The 21,087-nt window shown below is 38.4% G+C and overlaps 3 protein-coding genes across 3 annotated transcripts in view; 2 read left to right on the top strand and 1 right to left on the bottom strand.

Moving 5' to 3' along the window:
- LOC117375800 (sarcoplasmic/endoplasmic reticulum calcium ATPase 2) overlaps positions 1-21,087 on the bottom strand; it is a 272,725-nt gene that overhangs the window by 188,565 nt on the left and 63,073 nt on the right. The gene's annotated exons all lie outside the window — the stretch shown is intronic.
- On the top strand, positions 412-8,100 carry ppp1cc (protein phosphatase 1, catalytic subunit, gamma isozyme). Its single transcript, XM_033972126.2, has 7 exons — positions 412-794; positions 2,396-2,527; positions 3,190-3,420; positions 4,272-4,376; positions 5,363-5,586; positions 6,970-7,104; positions 7,381-8,100. Exons 1-7 carry the CDS (start codon positions 740-742, stop codon positions 7,468-7,470), a joined length of 972 nt encoding a protein of 323 aa, XP_033828017.1. The 5' UTR covers positions 412-739; the 3' UTR covers positions 7,471-8,100.
- pptc7a (protein phosphatase targeting COQ7 a) lies at positions 8,584-20,824 on the top strand. Its single transcript, XM_033972128.2, has 6 exons — positions 8,584-9,120; positions 9,606-9,785; positions 12,954-13,152; positions 16,886-17,009; positions 17,148-17,277; positions 18,810-20,824. Exons 1-6 carry the CDS (start codon positions 8,919-8,921, stop codon positions 18,866-18,868), a joined length of 894 nt encoding a protein of 297 aa, XP_033828019.1. The 5' UTR covers positions 8,584-8,918; the 3' UTR covers positions 18,869-20,824.

Here is a 21,087-nt window from a genome sequence, read left to right as displayed (position 1 = left end):
GAAATATATAAAAAGTAAATTCACAAACACTGAACTTGATACTTTCTATTAGTGACTGGACCATAGAACTCATTTTATTACAACAAAAAGCTGCCCCATCTGTATTCAATATTAATGACCTTTAAAATGTTGTGATGTAATCTGAAACCCAGCAATTTATTTATTTATTTATACAGATTTGTAGATCTATGTCATATTATTAGTCTAAATATAGGCAATTTTATTCAATTATCATCTATCTAAATATTTCTAAATCAATTTTCTTTATGATTTATGATTGGTTTAGAGACATAATTCCTGCTGCGCCTGGTTATATTTTCCTTTAAACTTGCTGATGTACTTTGTTGATTACAGTGAATGTTGACCTTCCCAGCCCGTCCACCAGAGGGCGCTCTGACTGCTCTCTGATACCGTTGCCTGTGGAACGAGGTGCGGCAGAAAAACAGGGGCACCATCGCAGGCTAACACCACTCTGCGATCGGCGTGTAGATTTAGGCCCTAACATCGGCAATACCTCTTTTATAACAGATTTTTTTATTTCCAATGCCATAAAAAAACATCAAGATAAGGCAATACCCACAGGATCGTTTTTTCTCAACAGGGTCACATCTCTATATTCATCCACAGCGGAGCTAACGTTAGCAACTGATGCTAAAGTAGATAGCGGACTAGCTTTCATAACTGTGTCAACGCCAAAACCTACATTTTTGACTGAATAGTTTTTAATAACACCTTTACAATGGCGGATGTCGATAAGCTCAACATAGACAGCATCATCCAGCGCCTTTTGGAAGGTAAGATGTGTGTGAAATGTATTTAAATATTACAATAACTGCGAAACAGAGCAAACGAGGTAACTTGGCAAGCTGCGACTAGTGTATCAAAAGGCATACCATTCAGATGATTATGATTTCTTTGTGTTGACGTGTATATGCATGATTTCCACAGGCTTTAACGTCATTTAAAAGCACCGTGTCTTGCGAAATTAAGCAAATAACAATCATTTTCACGCAAACGTCAGAGTGCGTAAAGGCGCATCTGTTTACCTTCTGTCTGTTTGTCGTCTGGGACAGTGCTCCAACACAGCCCAGATAACTTTGCTTCTCAAATGTTTATTCAATCATTCAGGCTCAGAAGTGTCATATGTTAGGTAATCAATATTCTATTTTGTTTTGTGGGTATTCACTAAGACTCATCTGATGCACTGAGGGCAAACTGGGACAGATTAGAAGAAATATCTGTACACAGGCCCAAGTATTGATAGGTAGGATATAGCTGCAGAAAGTGTGCTTTATGTCACTGGTAAAGTTAAGTAATCTTCAAGCTGGGTAATAAAAAAAAAAATCATAAACACATAAAAGTGCAGTAAGTATCACGAGGCATTGATGTGCTTAGTAAATTCCTCTACTGGTGCAAAGAAAATGTACAGAAGATAAATATTGAGCACACAGTTATTGTTCATTTTGCTTTTATAGAGTGGTAATAAGTCAATGTTGTAACCATCCTGACAAGCCTGTGCCAGTTAATAAAAATGCCCTAATATCAACACTGATATTGGAATTGATATATTGTCCATTGCTTTGTAAAAATCAGGTGCGACATCTAATGCATACTGCTGTTGTATGTATCTCTGAGCAAGACACTTTCATCATATCCATGTGGTTGGAGACAAGGGTAAATGAATAATAGGGATGGACAATAAATCTAAGATAATTTCGATATTGGTAATGGATTTTTTTTTTTCTCATAAATTTGTATTGGATGTCTTTGATATGTGTTGTTTTTTTCTAATGTTTTCCTTTCTAGTTGATGTGCAGTGAACCTAAGAGGCACCAGTATGTTTACACAGACATCATAAAAAGTACAGCAAATCTATCTATAATCTGAGATTATATATTATGTTATTATTACAAAAGTGAAATTAACCTCAACCATCTCTAATGAATAATACACTGTAAATTATAATTCCAAGTACAATGTATAAAATTACCACACTTGCGAGCTACTCTTCTGATATATATACACACTACCACTACTTTCTACATTACACTAGATACATACAGAAAACATCAAATATATGTAGTAACATTTATAGAATTATGTGGCCAAGAAATAAAGTTAATATTTTTTTAAATATATATTTCATATTCACATCCTTAAAGTAGCCAACCTTTGCTTTGTCAAAAAATATTTAGTAGACTTATTAAAAAATGTTTCTTTACTGCATAATTCCATATATTTTACTTAATGTATTTGTTGTATTGTTGTTGCTGTATATATTTAAAATGTAGAAAGTAGTACAAATACACAAAAAAAACATTGAATGAGATGGTGTGTCCAAACTTTTGACTGGTTGTCTATGAATATAGTTGAAGTATAATGTTTGTGTTTTCAGTGAGAGGAGCCAAACCCGGTAAGAACGTGCAGCTTCAAGAGAGCGAGATCCGGGGTTTGTGTCTGAAGTCCAGGGAGATCTTCCTCAGTCAGCCCATTCTCCTGGAGCTGGAGGCCCCACTCAAGATCTGTGGTAAGCCCAGTCTTTGGAAAACTCCTTATTGGGATGCCAGAATGAATGGATTTTACCAATGATCATGATTACGAGTTACAGATACAACTGTAAGAGTGTTAAAAGCAACTATGTTCAAAATAATGCAATACATGTATGTGCATGAAAGGTAATAAAGGATTTCACCTATTTTTTTGATTGTGACATACACCTGGAAGCACTAAAATTTGTGATGACGACATCTCTGGTTGAGTCACATGTCTGCTCTTTATTAGCAAATCTACAGTCTGCCCTGAAAGTATGAATAATTGACTCTGTGTGTTGTCATTTCACACACTCGCTGACAGTAAAGAAATAGCAGGTAGAGTGTTGACATGTCAAAAATTCATTATTGTTGTCCAGTAACCAAAAGCTAATATAGGAGTGGTAGTAATTATGATTATTTTAATTACAGTTTAAATCACATTTATTCATGCTATTATTCCCACACAAGTAGTGCAGTGCATTAATGGAATGATACTGATGAAATAAAATTATGAGATGTATCTTGCATGAAATTGGCTGTTGTGAACGTATTCCACAAGTCACAAGCTTCCACTTTTCCACTTTTTTCTCTAGTATTGCTAAAGATCTGGAGAAGCTTTTTATATAGCAGTATCCCAAATGTACTTTGTGTGTTTCAGGGGACATCCACGGTCAGTACTACGACCTGCTGAGGCTTTTTGAATACGGCGGCTTCCCTCCTGAGAGTAACTATCTGTTTCTGGGTGACTACGTGGACCGAGGGAAGCAGTCCCTGGAGACCATCTGTCTCCTGCTCGCCTACAAGATCAAGTACCCTGAGAACTTTTTCCTGCTCCGCGGGAACCATGAGTGCGCCTCCATCAACAGAATATATGGCTTTTATGATGAGTGTAAGTCACTGATTTTTGAGATGCCTTTCCTTTTTCATAAACCAATTTTCACTTCTGTTTCTCTATTGACTGGACTGTTGGTCCAGTACACCCATTTTTTTCTTTTTCGACCTCGAAGCGTAACTTTAGCTTTGTGATGGTGTACGGTTGGTAAAAATGTGTCTAATTAAAAAAGAAAAGGATAAAATTAGTATAAATCTGAAAACAATTATAGCTTTGTATATTTGATGAAGTATTTATTAGAGTCAATATTTCAAAAGATTTTTTTTATGGCAGTAGAAGCACATGCAGTGACTTAGACATTGTTTGTGCAAATGGTTTTAGTCTGAGCCAGGATTTAGACTGAAGAAACAAACAGGGGTGGTGCATGCGCAAGTCACACAGCCCTCCTATGGGGCCTCCAGCTCCACTGCCCCAAACAGGCTATATGTCATGTAAACGTTTGTTATTGAATATTTGCCTCTACAATATTACTCTTCATTTGTTTAAAAAGGAATATATTTAGGTGTATTTTGAGCATTAAATAGCAGTCATACAAGTTATTAACCATTTCATACTCAAAGGCACACCTTTACCTTAGACAAATAGTTTGGCATGTGCACATATGAACAGATCCGGCAATACGCCTGTTGCTTGGAATGTTGATGCAAGAATTATTTTGATCCAGTGCAAGATTGTGCATGTCATGTTATGTAATCAAAACAAAAAAGGCAAGTGCAAATTGCTCACATAAAACTATTTATTATCCCCAGGTCACAATAAAATATTCTCACCTTAAAACATTTTGGGGTTTTTTTGTTTTTTTTTTTAACTTATTTTTAGAACTTAACCTGTTTTTTTTCTTGTTTCAGGTAAAAGAAGGTATAATATCAAACTCTGGAAGACCTTCACAGATTGTTTTAACTGCCTCCCAATTGCTGCAATTGTGGATGAAAAGATTTTCTGCTGCCATGGAGGTGAGTGTTACCAAAAATCCAAAAAGGAATTCTGCCCATGTTAAATTTGTTGAGTTTTTATGTAAAATTGTCCGATATCCTGCTACATTTAATATTGTCACTTTGTCCCCATCTCAGTTTACTACTACAGACATATTTGTCTTTGACGTATTGTAGTTTAGGCTTGGTCCTGATGCTACCATACATTTCCTATGAGATTATGTGAGGCTTTATCCTGTACAATGTTTTGTCTTTGGGCTTTTGTACAAGAGCCACACACATTTTTTGTATGGGAAAAAAATGCTCATGACTTTGTGGCTGGATGATCATAGCACATATGCTTCTGGGTTGTGTAAGTTCTGCTCCCAACAGCTTCACAAATTTCTCTTCATAGACAGACATACATTATTAAAAAATTAAAACACAACCCAGGAATATAACTTTAAATGCTATTCTAAGAAATTTCTCAAAACAACAAAAATTCTATCAAACAAGACTAATTTAAGCTCAACTATTAAGAGACTGGTTATATGGACAAAGTGCTATTTTTTTTATTTGACAAAGACAATCTAATTTATCCATGATCAGACTGAGCAAATGCTATGCCTATTTTTAATCATCCTTTTAAGAATCTTCAGCTTTTTGGTCTCATTTTTTCTCTCTATAAATAGGTCTTTAAGAAATTGGTTATTAATAAACAGACATTATTTAATATTACTACAGAGAGAAGATTTTGCTTAAAACTCAAGTGTATATCTTGTATATTGTATATTTTTGTCCTGCTAAGAGGACTAGTAGATTAGTATAGTTTGGTCTAAAAATGCAACCATTATTAATACTGAGCAAATGCTTATCTAGTTTATTGAACACAAAGAGCGGGAACTTTTTTTGCTCCAGAGTAAATATAGCTGCCTATGCTCTGTGTAAGTGTCCAAGGCAGGCCCTGACGTCAGCACATCTCCTGACCAGTGTGTTCCCTCTCTGTTTGTCTGTGTGTGCCGGTGCAGGACTGTCCCCCGACCTTCAGTCCATGGAGCAAATTCGCCGGATCATGAGGCCCACTGACGTACCAGACCAGGGGCTGCTGTGCGACCTGCTCTGGTCCGATCCAGATAAAGATGTCCTAGGTTGGGGAGAGAATGACCGGGGCGTCTCCTTCACCTTTGGGTCCGAGGTGGTAGCCAAGTTCCTGCACAAACACGACTTAGATCTGATATGCCGTGCTCACCAGGTAAAGCTCTGGGATTACTTACTATAATGTTAATTATACATCTAGGAGCATATATTTGGCTTTTAGAATATCACTACAATAAAAGTAAAGCAGTTTAAAAACTGAGTTAACCTTTATTTTCTAAAGCAGGACTAAAGCAGGTCGAAATTTGAAATAAACCTGGACTACACTTTGACTAAACCAGGCCTAAACTTGGACTATCATCTTTCTATACTTAGACAATACATCGTGAGGTTGTCCTCAAATTCTCACTACAGCAGTATATGATAGATTAGGTTCATTAGGTCTTTATGGTTCAATAATAAGCCAGCATATAATGTGACACTTCTGAGGAGGACTGCGGAGTACAGTCAATATAGATATGGTCCAAAAATATAAGTCTGACCATAGGAATTTCTAAATTATATTGTGATGAACTTATTGCCAATACATGCATTGAGAGGGCTGTACTGTGATACTTTCAGGGTAAATTGCCATTTAAATTGCTACTTAACTACCTGCTTATTACTGCATTGAGGTTATATGCTGGGCTGACAGTGTGACTTATTCATAAGACATTTTTTTGTCACTGTGAACATAAAATTCCAATGCATTTTGTTATACTACATATAAAAAACATCCATTTAGTAAACTCAACACAGCTTATTAGGGTTATCCATGTACTGGGACACATATCGTATCATGACGTACAACTTGATTACCACTGCAGTTACAGCATTTAATGCGATAGCATTTGATTTGTCTGAACATTGTAGACGCAAAAGGCCTTTTGTCATTGTGCACTTGCATTCTTTACAAAAACAATCTTTCTTTGATGTCCAGGATGAATAGTAAATAATGTACTAAACAAATAGTAGGATCAGGTTCATGTGCCAACTGCACAAAACAATTTCTTACATAGTGACTACTGTAAAACAGTGTGTTAGTGAGTAACATAAATAGCTCAGCATGTCAAATACACAGGTCTAGTTCAGTCAGCAGGTCTAGTTCAGTCAGCAGGTCTAGTTCAGTCAGCATTGGGCTTGGTTTATGTGGTCTGGTGGATGTTGTTTTCTTCTTGTTGCTGCATGCACAGCTCAGTGTAGTGAGTAGTGTCACTGTAGTGCTAAATGCCACAGTTGGGTTGTAAATGAGGAAACAACTTCTCTGAGACAAACAAGTGACACTTCTGCACTTTCTCACGAGTAAAACACTAGAGCGAATAGTTACAAAGCTCTGATCAAATATTGTCTTTTTCTTATGTGCTTGACGAAACTGCTTTCCTACTGTTTGCCAACATCAAAAGAAAATGTAGGCTCTGACATTGTTTCATCACATTGTCGCGTTGCATAGCTATTCAAACTTTTTTTTATTTGAGCTTGAGTTCATGTGTCTTTCCTGCAGGTTGTTGAAGATGGATATGAGTTTTTTGCAAAGAGACAGCTTGTGACATTATTCTCTGCTCCAAACTACTGTGGAGAGTTTGACAATGCAGGTGCCATGATGAGTGTGGATGACACCCTAATGTGCTCTTTTCAGGTCAGACATTTACATTTAATGCAAATAAATTATCCCCAAAATGTCAACTCATTATCTCTGTTTGAAAATGTTTATCAATATTTGTTTGCATTACACCAAAGCTAATTTTATATGGCTTGCCAAGTTGCAATTTTTGAGCAATTGGATTTAATTAAAGTAAAGTATCACATGTTTAGTGTTTGTAAAAGGACAAAAAAATTTATTCTGAAAATAATTATAAAACATGAATGTTTGATGTCACTGTCTAAAACTTGCATGTACATTTTCCCCGTCTAGATTTTGAAACCAGCCGAAAAGAAGAAGCCAAATGGCAGCCGCCCAGTGACCCCTCCTCGCAACATGGTCACGAAACAGGCTAAAAAATGATAGGGGGCGCTCTGGGGTCCCACTCTGCACTCCTGCTTCTGTCTTCTGCATATGAAGGGTCCCGCATCCTTCGTGCTGCCAATACTGAAAAGATATCCACTCCCACTTCAATGAGAGCAAATGTTTTGTTGTTTTGTCCACGGGGTAAATTGATATGTCACCATGAAAAACCTCAGGTGTTTTGCACTCCATTTGCAGCTAGTCTTTGCCACATACGACTGTTCAATCAGGAAACGTTAACATATGGCTACTCTAATGCACAGGAATGCCTTGTTTAAAGCTGTGCACAATGTTTCAAAGTTGATTTGATTATTATTCATCTTTTTCCACACTTGTCTGTAATGATTATTAATGGCTGTTAAGACCGATAGGAAAGTCACAAACAACTTAAGACTTAATAATTTGATTTTCATTTACAGTTGGTGTCTGCACATCAGCACTCCACGGCATCACCACATTTTTAAACACGTCTTGTGCTAAATTAAACTAATAAAAGACACTCTTGTATTGTTGAAAACTTTCTAATAAACTGAGTGTATTTTAGGGGGAAACGTGTATTTCAAATTAATTTTGTTTGATGTTTTATGCTTTTAAATCTGCAATAAGTACAATACATGATGTTCTAACAAACTTTTCTGTGCCATTCTTGTGTCCATGTCCATTTTCTCTGCACCACCAGTTTGATTATCCTCAAAAACACATACCACAATGTCCACATAGTTTGCAATTTGTTGGAATACATTTGCATGAAAGGTTTTTCTGCAGTTTTATGTCATTGTATCCTTTGAAAGACATATTGAAATGCATGTATTTTTTCATTTTTATTTTGTTTCTTATATTGGCTTTTTCAAATGCTTAATGAACCCTAAACTTAAAAAGCAGAAATATTGATATAAAATTGCAATCTAGTCATTTTAAACTATATAAATGTATATAATTACTGAATGAAAATAAAAAAACGGGTACAGCAGGTGGCAGCTCGTTGCCTCTTTATCATTATCGTGGAATTAACCGGAAACACTAACCGGAAACACACACACACAAAAACAAAAAAATGGCGTTGTACTTTTATTTTGAAAACCTACGTTGCGTAATGATCGTGACGTCAGAGCAGTCACAAGACACATTTCTCGTGTGCGTCTGTTCAGTCCATGCACCGGGCTGCTTTTTGGCGTTTGCTCCACAATCCTCGACATGTAGCGGGATTTATCTGTGGTACAACCGGCACCATGGCTGTGGAGAACCAGAACCGCCTCACGAGGATCATTTGCACCGGATGAGACGATTGTGTTCTGGGAACTTTCAAGCCAGGACCCCGAAACTTGTTTTTTTTGCAGCCTGCTTTGTTTCCCAAGGAGCACATCGATTGGCGGAAGCAAGTCAATACGCAAGGAGAAAGGTGCTTGCTTGTCCGGTGTGGAGAGTGTCCTGTTAGGGTGTTTTAGGTGATGTTGTCGGTGCTTTCTTACGGTCGACTCGTTGCCAGAGCGGTCATCGGCGGACTTTCACAGACGGATAGCCGAGACTACAGCCTGGTGACGGCGAGCTGCGGCTTCGGCAAAGACTTTCGTAAAGGCATCCTCAAAAAAGGCATGTGCTACGGAGACGACGCTTGTTTCATCGCCCGGCACAGGACTGCTGATGTTTTGGGTGAGTATTTATTCATAGTTGTACCGATTTGTAAAGCATCATCAAGAGAACGTGAGGGGGATGTTGTGCACTCTTGTATTGTCTGAATGGCTCAAACTGTACTTACAAATCTGTATAAATCAATACCTCTTTTAATTGTTATATTAAGCAATGAGTTTGAATTGCATTTGCTATCTCCTTGAATAAAATAAACACTGCAGAAAGTCGCAGTTGTGTTAACATTGGCCGTGAGTCCGTGACGTAAATGGGAGGTCAAAGGGCAGTCTGGCGGATGGTTTGTACTCTGGTATAACAAACCAAAACAGCTTTATCAGTTTATTTCAGTGCACACACATGTCCACTTGCACCCATTATTACAGATAAAAAGCATCTATCTATAAATATATAAATAAATAAGCCATTATAGACATGGGGGCTTGATACAATTTGAAGTACTAGTGTTTTTTCCTGTGTGATTTCGCTCTGATGAAGTCTGTATTTGGCAGGTGTTGCAGATGGCGTGGGGGGTTGGCGTGACTATGGTGTGGACCCTTCTCAGTTCTCGGGGACACTGATGAGGACGTGCGAGCGCCTGGTGAAGGAGGGACGCTTTGTGCCCAGTAACCCAGTGGGAGTGCTCACCACTGGCTACTACGAGCTGCTGCAGAACAAAGTGCCACTGCTGGGTTAGTGACGCTACACCAAAACAAGGGTTGATTGTGGAAGAGTTTTTTTGTGTGATTGCGATCATGTTTGTATGGGACTTATTATTTTAAATGAAGATTCAATTTACATAGCAACATCAACAACATAGGGCCCTAACCTTAACACTTTATAAAAAGACATAGGCTTTTGTTGTCACTGTCTGCCTGGAACAAGCCATTACTCCTAAAAATCCAGAATACAGTTTGCAAATGCACACAGGGACAAAGACCTTAGTTAAATTTTCATCAGACCACCACTAAAATTGTTTGTAGGAAAAAGGGGAAGGTTGCAAGCCTGAGAACACCATCCCAAGTGTGAAATTCAGGGGTGGAACCATCCTGTTGTGGGGTTGTTTTGCTGTAGGAGGGACTGGTGCATGTCACAAAGTCTGTGGAAATATTGAAGCAACACCTCAATACATCTGCCATGAAGTTAAAATTTAGGCATAAATGGGTCTTCCAAATGGACAATGACCTGAAGCATACTGGCAAACTAGCTACAAAGTGGCTTAAGGAAGGCAAAGTCAATGTTTTAGGGTGGTCATCATCACACAGCCGTGACCTCTGTCAGGAGGAATGGGCCAAAATTCCTGCCAACTATAAATATAAGCTTGTGGAAGGATATCTAAATTGTATGACTTTGGTCAAACATTTTGAAGGCAATGATACCAAATACTAATGAAATGTATGTAAACTTATGACTTTGAAGAAGGTAATGAGGAATTGTCTAAAAATCCTTCTCTCATTATTATGGCATTTAGCGAATAGAAATAATTTTGGTAATCCTAATTGACCTAAAACAGGAAAAGTTTAGTCTGATTTCATGTCAGACAGTGAGGAGGAAAAAGCATATGTAGTGCATGTAAACTTCTGGTTTCAACTGTACTGTCAACAACTCCAGGAACATTTGAGAAAACACTGAAATGTTGAAAAGAAGAACTATGTTTGTAGAGGACTTAATGTCACTAAAAAGACAGGATATTATTGTCTTTGAGTTGATGCAATTACCAAATCGTAAATGCTGCAATTATTTAGATGTGTCCTCTGCAAATTGTGATTTTTTTTTAAATTTGATTGCAATATATAATACAATTTGAGGAAAGACTGAAATATGAACTAACTTCTAACACACACATATTTCATACTTTTCAGTTTGAGGGCTTGACTACAGTGTTGGTATGTCTTAACAGAAGTTAAGGGACTAATTTTTGCTTTTGCAAGCTGCTTAATGTGACTTTTAAGTTGAGGTTTCCTAGGCTTCCCTTACAAGAATAGAAAGATCAAACCTTAAAATGGATTGTGGAGAGCCCAGTATAATTAAAGCTAGTCCATTCAGAACAAGCTGTGAGTGATAAACAAAGGCCCCGCTGTGACACAGACAATAATAAACTGGACCAGCGTGTGTCACAGAAAAGCTGGAAGTCCATGCCTCAAGGTTCAAATGGGACATGGGGACCAGCCAACAATACATTTTATTTTAATATTTTTATGCAGATCCGATCTCACCAGTCATGAACGATGTTAAGGTGTCTCATCATTTGGTTAAGACCTTTAAAGGTACAGTATTTAAGTTTTATGGTTAGGGCCTGCCACATTGTCTCCATCCAAATCTTATTGTTTTGGCTGGAATGTTCCATGGTATGTCATTGAACATTTTTACCCTGCATTTATTCATTTATATGTGTATTTATTGCTTAAAATATGCCTAGAAAAACATGTACAGTGAATGGACCTGCCTCTCTACAGATTTAATATGTAACATGGCCTGTTTGCATCACCTACTTGCCTCAGTGGAAATGGGTACATTTACTGGTGATACTTTTCTGTGTAACACTCTATGCAAAGCATTAACAAGATACATATTGCACTTTTTAAATTCTTAACAGTATGCATTATAATTCAAAATTATCATGTAGATACTACAGCTAAGAAGGCAAATTAGCTATGTTTTGAAACCTTCTGTAAGTCTTTATTGGATTTAGATACTTAGATACTCCTGCACCCAATTGTAGAACTTAATTACAACATTTTTCTCCTCGTTCACTCTATTCGAGTTCTCACTAATCAGCCATGTCTGGTTTGAATCCTCATGTTGTTTGTTTCGGCGTGTTAGTGGTTTAGCTCAACAGGGATTTTTACATTGTGAGTCACCGAGCAGCCAGTTTCCATTTTAAAAATCCGGGGAATGTCCCTTGCCCCTGCCTGCCTAATCTAATAGACTTTCACATCCATACTTTTCTCTTTCTTATGGGACATCCTGATAACAAAGCCTGCCTCATCTTGTCCTATTTAGTAGGAATCTTTTAGCGGCAAATCGCTGTAGTTTTCCACAGTAAAACAACACTTCATTGTACCAGACTCCTTCTCCCTTCTCGGCTCACAGTGTTCTTGACTTGGCCGTGCGTAATTGTTGATCTGGAGAGAACACAGAGAGGAGTGAGTCATTCAGTGCGTGCAGCGGTCTCAAGGTTGGTCCCTCTGAGCATATTTGGGTTTTTGAATCAGCAGCAGAAGAAGGTGTGGTCGTTTTGCTAAAAGCCTGGCACAGACAAAGCTCATATTTCCTTTCTAGTGTGTGTGTCTAATGAGAGGCCAGACACAGTACCACCTCTTTAGATTGTGATTAATGATGCCTAAAGAATAACAACATTATCATAATCCAACTCATTTTCTGTTCGCCAACACTGCAACATTCAACATTTTAGTTTAAATTTCTTATATAAATATCAAGTAAACAAATAAAAACGCAGGATGTAGAGATGTTTTATACAAACTAGTGGTTCACCAATAGTTGCATAACTTTGACCATAACTTACAACTTGAACTGGTGATTCAGTAATATTAAAGCCACAGGATGTAACTTTTATAGCCAAAAAATAGACTTGAGTCATAAGCATTTTTTGTATTTATTGCACTGAAAAACGTTTAAAAAGCATGCATCCTTTCATCCTTGGGCTTGTACCATACTGTTATTTGGCCTCGAGGGCCTTCTCCTGCCTGCTTCTGTGGAAATGTGTTTTTTTGGCTATAATGTATCCAACAGTGTGGCATAAAACATATCCATCTCCACAGAGAATGTTCAAAAGTATGGTTTTAACTTTAACTACCTTTTGTAACTGTAATAATTTAACTGTTTCCATTTCCCTACAGGCAGCAGCACGGCCTGTATTGTGGTGCTGGACAGACAGAGCCACACGTTGCACACAGCCAACCTGGGAGACTCTGGTTTCCTGGTGGTGCGAGGGGGAGAGGTGGTCCACCGCTCAGACGAACAGCAGCACTATTTCAACACGCCCTTCCAGCTGTCCATTGTCCCACCTGGAGCCGAGGGGGCAGTGCTCAGTGACAGGTATGACCGTATTTACCTGTGTAACACCTGAGGCATTCACACAACAGCTGTTTGGAACACATTTACATTAGCAAAGATGGCATGTAATGGTAACACACTTTTACCTTTTAATGCATTTATTACCCTTTGTAGTACTCTTAGAAATTATTGTTGATAATGAGCTAGTGTGAAATCAGTGTGTATTTTTGTATGTTTTATTGTCATGTGTACCTCCCCAGGGACAGCATATGAAAGTAGTTTGTAACTTGGTATGTGTTCTATGTAACAGCAATTTATTTTTGCATCGTCCTTTTTAAAATTTAATATAAACAAATATTCCCAAGGGCATTGCATGTAGACTCAGACTAGAATACATGGTCTGGTTTCTGGCTTTTCCTCCATGTCACCCTGACATTGTGTCATATTGCTCAAAAAATTACTTTCTATTAAAATTTGCAGCTTGATGGAAGAAGCATGTTGTATAGAAGGCTTTTGTCTTGGTGTAACCCCTCTGTGAACTCTACTGTACTTGTCTCTAAGCGTTTGTTTCACCCATGCTTCAATGTGTCTGTGAATGCATCATCTGTAACAGTGCCATGAACACACCACACGCGTCAGGCTGGAGTCCAAGTGGCTGCTGGATCTTTGCCAAAACATCCCTCCCTCTGCCTTCCTCTCTCTCTCCCTCTCTCTCCCTCTCTCCCCCTCCCTTTCCCTCTCCCTTTCCCTCTCCCTTTCCCTCCCTCTCCACCACTGTCCGGGTCAATGTCTGTCCTCTCCCAGGGCAAGCAGAATACTCCAGACAAAGCCTTTGAAGTGTTCACAGCAAAAACAGGAAATGTTTATATTATTGGGCAAATCTAGACAGTATTTTCAATTTCAAACTGCTGCTTTTTATTGGCTTATCGCTCAATATTCCTGAATTCAAAGAAAAAATTCACAAATATTAAAACACATCATTTTATTAGTCCCATTATTGCACCATATTTATTCAGAAATGCCACAAAATCTGCCCCCATTTTAATTAATTTACAAGGATATATAATGATGTGAATCCCACTTAAAAGACAGACATCATATCTATTAAACTTAAAAAGAAAAACCCAACTGTGCACTGTGCTAAAATGAAACAGTTAAACTAGTAGTATGCGGTGGTGCTCATGTATAAATTTGATTTCAACCTGAACCTTTTAAATTTCATTACCTCATTAAGGACTAAAGCACTTCCTGTAATAGTTGTCGCCAGAAAATAAAGTAAATCAAGATCTTCCATATCTATTCAAGTTAAACCCTGTATACTTCTGTAATTTGGTCCAGTCCAGATTTAATTTAAAAGGATTTCAGTGGGACAGTTGTCAAGTTAAAGGTGCAGCATGTAACTTTTCTGGCTTGGGGTGATCCATCACAGGTATTACTACTTTAACTGGACAGGTCATGGTATGCCGTCGAATACATCCATGTCCATTATTGCAAAAAATATGTTGAAAAACATTTAACAGATCTGACCTGTAGCTTAACCTGATGGTGTCATCTGCTTGTGACCATAAAAGTAGATTTTATTTCCGTTACTTCTTTGTTTTGTTATATTCTGCAATAATATGAAACAAAAAAATTGAAGTAAACGGTCAGGAGTCAGTCAGTCCACTTTTTCTGGCAATCGCCTTATTTTGCTTGTTGTGACCTTATAAATATATGTAAATTTCTCCATGATGTGAATTTCTTCAACAATGTCCCTCCAGGTGTTAACTGTTGGTGGATCTTCCTTTTATATCATTTGCATGTGATGTATTTTTTTTAAGTTGCCAAGAACAATTTTATCAAATAGTGGTCTCTTTTGGGTATGCCTTTTCCTATTATTTTGTCCCAAGTATAGAACTAGACCTGTTGGCAACTTGTACCCCAGTATATTTCCCATTTTTTCCAAAATTCGGACAACTTGCTACATTTCCCAAAAACATGTGCATGTCTAATATCCCTCTCTCCAGAGTCTCGAGCAGGGTTGATGCATCAACAATGATGCGTTTTTAATCTATGGTGTGATAAAATATCAAACTCTTTGTATTGTTCCCAACAATATTTTTTCAGTTCAGTTCCTGGTTACTAGTTGTAGTTACTTGAGTTTCACAAATATCATATTTGTCATTATTCCTCATTTCTTCCTCAAATTCTTTCACCCATGTATCTCTCTCACAGTGTTGATGTTTTCCTATTAGCTACCAATTGTTTATAATTTTGAACTAATTTTACCACTTTGCTTTCTTTGCATCACAAAGTATTTATTTCACCTGGGAGGTCCAGCCCAATCTTGTTCAGATACTAGTCTCGTCATTTTGAGCCCTCTTTTCCGCATCTCCTCTGCTGCATCCTGCGGGTTTCCGTATGTCTTGGGACCATCTGTCCAGTCGATTTTAATATTAGTCAGTGGCGTCTGAAACCTGACCCCATTTTCCTTCAGCACTTGCTTTATGCCTCTGTAGGCTTTGCATTTTTGAACCATGCCATGGGCATAATTGTGATCAAAGAACAGTGGCTTTCCGTCTACTTCCGTAAACTTTTCTTCCAGACTTTCTTGAGGATCAACTTTGTGTCAAACCTGAGTGTATGCTGAGTCATGACTCAGGTCTCCACTGGGAGACTTGATTCCACCGGGAGACCTGACTTTCTGCAGCAGGTACTCCACATATGCGCATGCTATTTTCTGTTCTTTCAGGACCACCAGCAGGGCTTCTTTTGCTTCCATACTGTATTTCAACCTTCTAGTTCGCCAGTGTGTGTTTGTGCATCTCTTAAGGATTGCTTGTTCTTGGACTTAACTCCCTCCTTAAAGGTCACAAATCTGTTTTTTATTTCTTGTCTTTAATTTTGTCAGGCCGACATGGTGGGATGCTAGCCACTAGCATGCTTTCTTCGGTAGAGATCGAGTTCTATTTCCTTCTTCCATCTTCTTGTATTTGATTCGGGCACTTCGAGTTTGTTGCCCTTGGTGTTTTTCTTCCCCACCCATCCCACCTTTTGGTTATTGAATTCAAATGTCTTTGTTGTTTTGTGGGGGTTTAATTAGCTCTTTACTGACAAGTATGAGTTGTCTCCATCTCCCTCGCTGCCCAACCAAAAGTTTGATTTTTTTTTTTTTTTTTAATTTTAATGCCATTCTGGTAACTTGAAACTTATAACTTGCAATGTTATCTCCACCAGTGTCCACATAGTGTTTTAAGTTTTCCAAAAGCCAGCATGTAGCTGCATTAGCTGAGACTCCATAGTGTATCAGGGTACACCATGTTCCAGGGTAGTGGATATATGAAATGAAAATAGTCATTAAAACTATCTTTGAACGGGGGCAACAGGAGGGCATCTCAGAACTGACACTGATACTCACCAAGCTTTGGTTTCTGCACATTGACATCAGAGCTTGTACTTAAACAAATATGATAAAGTACATTGCTTGCTGTAGGCATGTCAGTATCAACTTTTTTGTTTTGTTTTGTAATACTAAAATACGTACTTGGCTGAGCACCCACTTTTACTACAGACTAATCCTAATCCAACTAATGAGCAGTGAAGCTAATTTAGGGATTATAGTGGCAGACCGGACTAGACAAACTTCCTCAGAATTGGAGCCTGAGCTCCGGCATGTCAAAAATAATGCCCATTTTGATCATACTTCAAATAACTGAACTTTATTGTGCTTGGAAGTCTGTAAGATATTGTGCTATGAAAATTGACTTGTTTGAATGATTTGCCTTTGCGCCCTCAGCCCTGATGCAGCAGACAGCTCCTCGTTTGACGTTCAGCTCGGAGACATCATCCTCACAGCGACTGATGGGCTTTTCGACAACATGCCTGACTACATGATTCTCCAGGAGCTCAAGAAACTCAAGGTAACACCCAGCACTCCGTAAAGGTGCAGCAACACAGGCAAATTCCTGATATATTTCACCATATCAATTGCTCCATCAGATTTGCATGTAGGTCTTGTTACTCTTTGTACTGGTATTACATTGCTTTTATGCTTTTAGAACTCAAACTATGAGAGCATCCAGCAGACGGCCCGGAGCATCGCAGAGCAAGCTCACGATTTAGCCTACGATCCCAACTACATGTCGCCCTTCGCTCAGTTTGCATGTGACAACGGCCTGAATGTGCGAGGTAAGAGTTGACCATTTAAAAAAAATCTAGACATTCTAGGCTTGTCAAAAATAATACCCATATACTAATGGATTCTAAAACTAGTAAAAAACTAGAAATTCCATCCATCCATTTTCTTACGCCTATTCGAGATCAAGTCGCAGGGGCAGCAGTCCAACCAGGGACTCCCAGAGTTTCCTCACTCTAGACACTTCCTCCAGCTCCTTCGGTTGGCCCCCAATGGGTTCCCAGGCCAACCGAGAGACATAGTCCCTCCAGCGTTGTCCTGGGTCTTCCTCAGGGCCTCTTCCTGGTGGGACATACCAAGAACACCTCCCTAGGGAGGCAACCAGAAGGCAGGGGAGAAGCAGCGGTTCTACTCTGAGGTCCTTCTATGTGACTGAGCTCCTCACCTTATCTCTAAGGAAACGCCCAGCCACCCTGCAGAAACTGCACCAATCTGCTTGTCAATCTCACGCTCCATCCTTCCCTCACTTGAACTCCTCCACTTGAAGCAAGAACTCACCACCTGTAGAGGGCAAGCCACCTTTTTCCATTTGAGAACCATGGCCTCAGATTTCCAGGAGCTGATTGCCATCCCAGCTGCTTCACACTCGGCTGTAAACCGCCTCTGTGCCTGCTGCAAGTCCTGGTTTGATGAAGCCATCAGGACAACATCATTTGCAAAGAGCAGATATGAGATCCTGCGGTCCCCGAACCGGACTTCCTCCAGCCCCTGACGGCACCTAAATAAAATGAACTGATGAATGAAACTGGTGACCAAGGAGTTCTGAGTATCTCCTCAATCCCACCGTCACATCTTCTGAGGAGGAAGCAGAGACTGAGGACTTGGAGGCGGACTCATCCATCACCCTGGCTGATGTCACTGAGGAGGTTGCCAAGCTCCTCAGTGGCAAGGCTCCAGGGATTGATGAGATCTGTCCTGAGTATCTTAAGTCTGTTGTGGGACTGGCTTCGCTGACACATCTCTGTAACATTGCGTGGTGGTCAGGGACAGTACTGCTGGACTGGCAGACCAGGGTGGTAGTCCCTCTGTTTAAGACAGACGACCGGAGGGTGTGCTCCAAACTAGAAAATCATTTGAACAAATATTGACCACAAACAGGACAACATTGGACCTTTCCTGAATAGTTTTGAGTGGTTGTGGTCTATATTGGAAGTAGTATGTATGGTAATAATTAAGAAACTGCCATTGTTTTGTGTTACATTGTCTCAATTGACTAACTGCAAATAAAGTACTTGCCAAAGGTAAGTGCAATGTTCTAACATCGTATCATTTAGTCAACGTGAATTTTCTCCCCTGATTCCTTTCATTAGACTTACAAAGTGTTCATGGAAACTTAACTCAAGCTTTCCTGTTAATTCTAAAGGGAATAGTGCTCCTCTGAGGCTGCTGTACTTTAGATAGGGTGGGAATATGAAATGGACTGTATGTTGCATGGCTAAAATACATTGTTGCTGATTGTCCAAAGATGACCACTCTCCCAATATACTGGTTTAGAGTTTACTATATTTTGTTTTTCTGTCCACAGGAGGAAAGCCGGATGACATCACGGTGCTGCTGTCCATCGTGGCTGAATACACAGACTAGTCTTTTTAAATTGACAAAATGAAGCCTGACCTCCTGCTGGACAGGAACTAGGACTTCCTCAGACCTCAAAGGCCACTAGCCCCTTCCCAGTTCAAGATTGTCATAAAAAATTATGTAGTATCTTTTTTTAAATTATTATTTTACCCAGAGAAACCACACGTTATGGGCAGGGTGGAGGTGGAAGAGGTGTAATGATGGAGCTCAATGATTCAAAGGATTCAAAATTGCCACCTACAGAGCTATATGTGTTCACTATATGTGTTCACTAGTGTTAAGAAGGGAAAATTGCACATTGACTGAAATACAAAGTGGCCAAAATCCTGACAAATTATGTACATGGAAGGGCCCTTGTACTGGTGAATGAACTAGAGAAAGATTTTACTTCTTGGTGTAAGATTTTGGCTTAAATGTCATTGTTGGATTGCAAAATATTTTTTTCAAACCCTACAGTTAGGCCAAACAATATTTCACTCTGCCAGACAAAATGTCAAAAAAATATGTGCTATCTTTAAGCAAATATCAAAACCACTTTTTAAAAAAAATTTCAAATTAATGAAGTATATTAATAAAGTCTCACAAAGAAAATAAAGCCTCAATTTTATTTAAAAGCTATTTGTGATAGGATTTTTTTCTTGGATATGAAATTGACCAGTAGAGACATGGTTGCAGAAAATGATATTGATTATTATAATAATAATAATAATAATAATAGAAAATTGTTTATACCTTCCTGGTTTCAATTTAAGAAATGGCACTAAACTGAAAAAATAAAAATAAAATAAAATTATAATTCCCTATTCAGGAAACCGCTTTACTTAAGACAGTGTAACAATTTCAGTCACTTTCTCCCAAACCGGTTCATGCGAGTTTCGTTTTGAATGCAAGTATTTTTATAAAGCAATGCCTCACAAGAAGGCCTAAAAATATCCCTTTACTCCTCGCCGCCGCTGCTGGGACATTGATTGAACGTGACGTGTGAACCAGGCCACGTTGAATGCCCCTGCTATGTCTCTTGTTTTGAGTAATAATGAATGAAGTCTAGTCTAACCACTGGGCTGAAATCTTTCCAACGCACAAACCAACATATCTGTGAAAGTTTGGTCAGGACTGAGTATGATTAGAGTGTATTTTTGTATGTGTTTTGAATGGTAGTAATGTTGAATATTATGTGTGATAGGTTAGGGTTAATAAATTCTCATGATATTTTATCTTTCAACCGAGGTTTCATTGTTGTATTTTTTGCTGTAAAAATAACTTATTTTGATAACTATTTCTAAAACTATTTGGGCTGACATAAGTTTAGATGTGTCAATTGGCTAAAACTACTGCATTACGAGGCATTTATTAACACAATGGGACTTGTACACTTAATAAACAGGTTATTGACTCCAGTAAAAAAAAGAGAAATATATTTTTTTTTAAAGGAAAACAATATTTTAAAACTGAATTGTATTAGGTATGGGAGTATATCAAAGTAAATAGTCATTTTTACAGCACTTTTTCACAGCATAGCATAAAAAACAGTTACAATTTGTGTCTTGCCTACAGATTATGTCTTGCTAAACGAACATCTTAAGTTGAAGGTCGCATCTTGTTTGATGGCATGGCATTTATGTCCTCATTGTCCTGTAAATTTCTACTCTAAGTTAATATCAATATTTGTCAATTAAGGGCTTGCATTAGATTCCTACGTCCTAAGTGTAAATAGTCCAGATTGTACATTTCATAGCAGTGAGGACAATCTACGATCTACTCAGCCTTAACGTAAAGCAATTCTCTCATTATATGATGGATGGTTATATCCAATTCTACCTTAGTTTTTCTGGTGTCCTCTTCTGACTTTGTTATGAGCAGAGCACGTGGCTATATTTTGGATGTTCAAGTTCACAATGTGTTCAGTAAAACATTTTGAATTGTACAGGTACTGTACAATATTTAATAAAATAATATTTATTATCTGTTGTATTGTCTGCTGTTTTGCTATGTCTATAATGCTTTATATGCAATACTGGTACTGGTCAAGACCAGTATCCGGGAAAATACTGTCAAGTGAAAATATCAAACTAACGCTGGAGTCTTCACCTAACAGGCCTTATGAATGACTCTTTACACATAGGATAAAGAGCGCCTCAGGTGACTCTTTGACAAAACCGGCGCCCACCGGCTTAGATTCTGCATTATCACACATTAATGTGCATATTTCACATAGAATATTTCAT

Source organism: Periophthalmus magnuspinnatus, chromosome 9 (genome assembly GCF_009829125.3).
Source record: "Periophthalmus magnuspinnatus isolate fPerMag1 chromosome 9, fPerMag1.2.pri, whole genome shotgun sequence".
NCBI lineage: Eukaryota > Metazoa > Chordata > Actinopteri > Gobiiformes > Gobiidae > Periophthalmus > Periophthalmus magnuspinnatus.
Note: the sequence above shows the minus strand (reverse complement) of the source record. Positions and strands in the feature narration are given on the sequence as shown.

Coding starts and splice junctions, on each gene's coding strand:
- ppp1cc (XM_033972126.2), top strand. CDS start 740: ATGGCGGATGTCGATAAGCTCAACATAGACAGCATCATCCAGCGCCTT. Junction 4,377..5,362: donor GATTTTCTGCTGCCATGGAG/GTGAGTGTTACC, acceptor GTGCCGGTGCAG/GACTGTCCCCCGACCTTCAG. Junction 7,105..7,380: donor CCCTAATGTGCTCTTTTCAG/GTCAGACATTTA, acceptor TTCCCCGTCTAG/ATTTTGAAACCAGCCGAAAA.
- pptc7a (XM_033972128.2), top strand. CDS start 8,919: ATGTTGTCGGTGCTTTCTTACGGTCGACTCGTTGCCAGAGCGGTCATC. Junction 9,786..12,953: donor GAACAAAGTGCCACTGCTGG/GTTAGTGACGCT, acceptor ATTTCCCTACAG/GCAGCAGCACGGCCTGTATT. Junction 13,153..16,885: donor GGGGCAGTGCTCAGTGACAG/GTATGACCGTAT, acceptor TTGCGCCCTCAG/CCCTGATGCAGCAGACAGCT.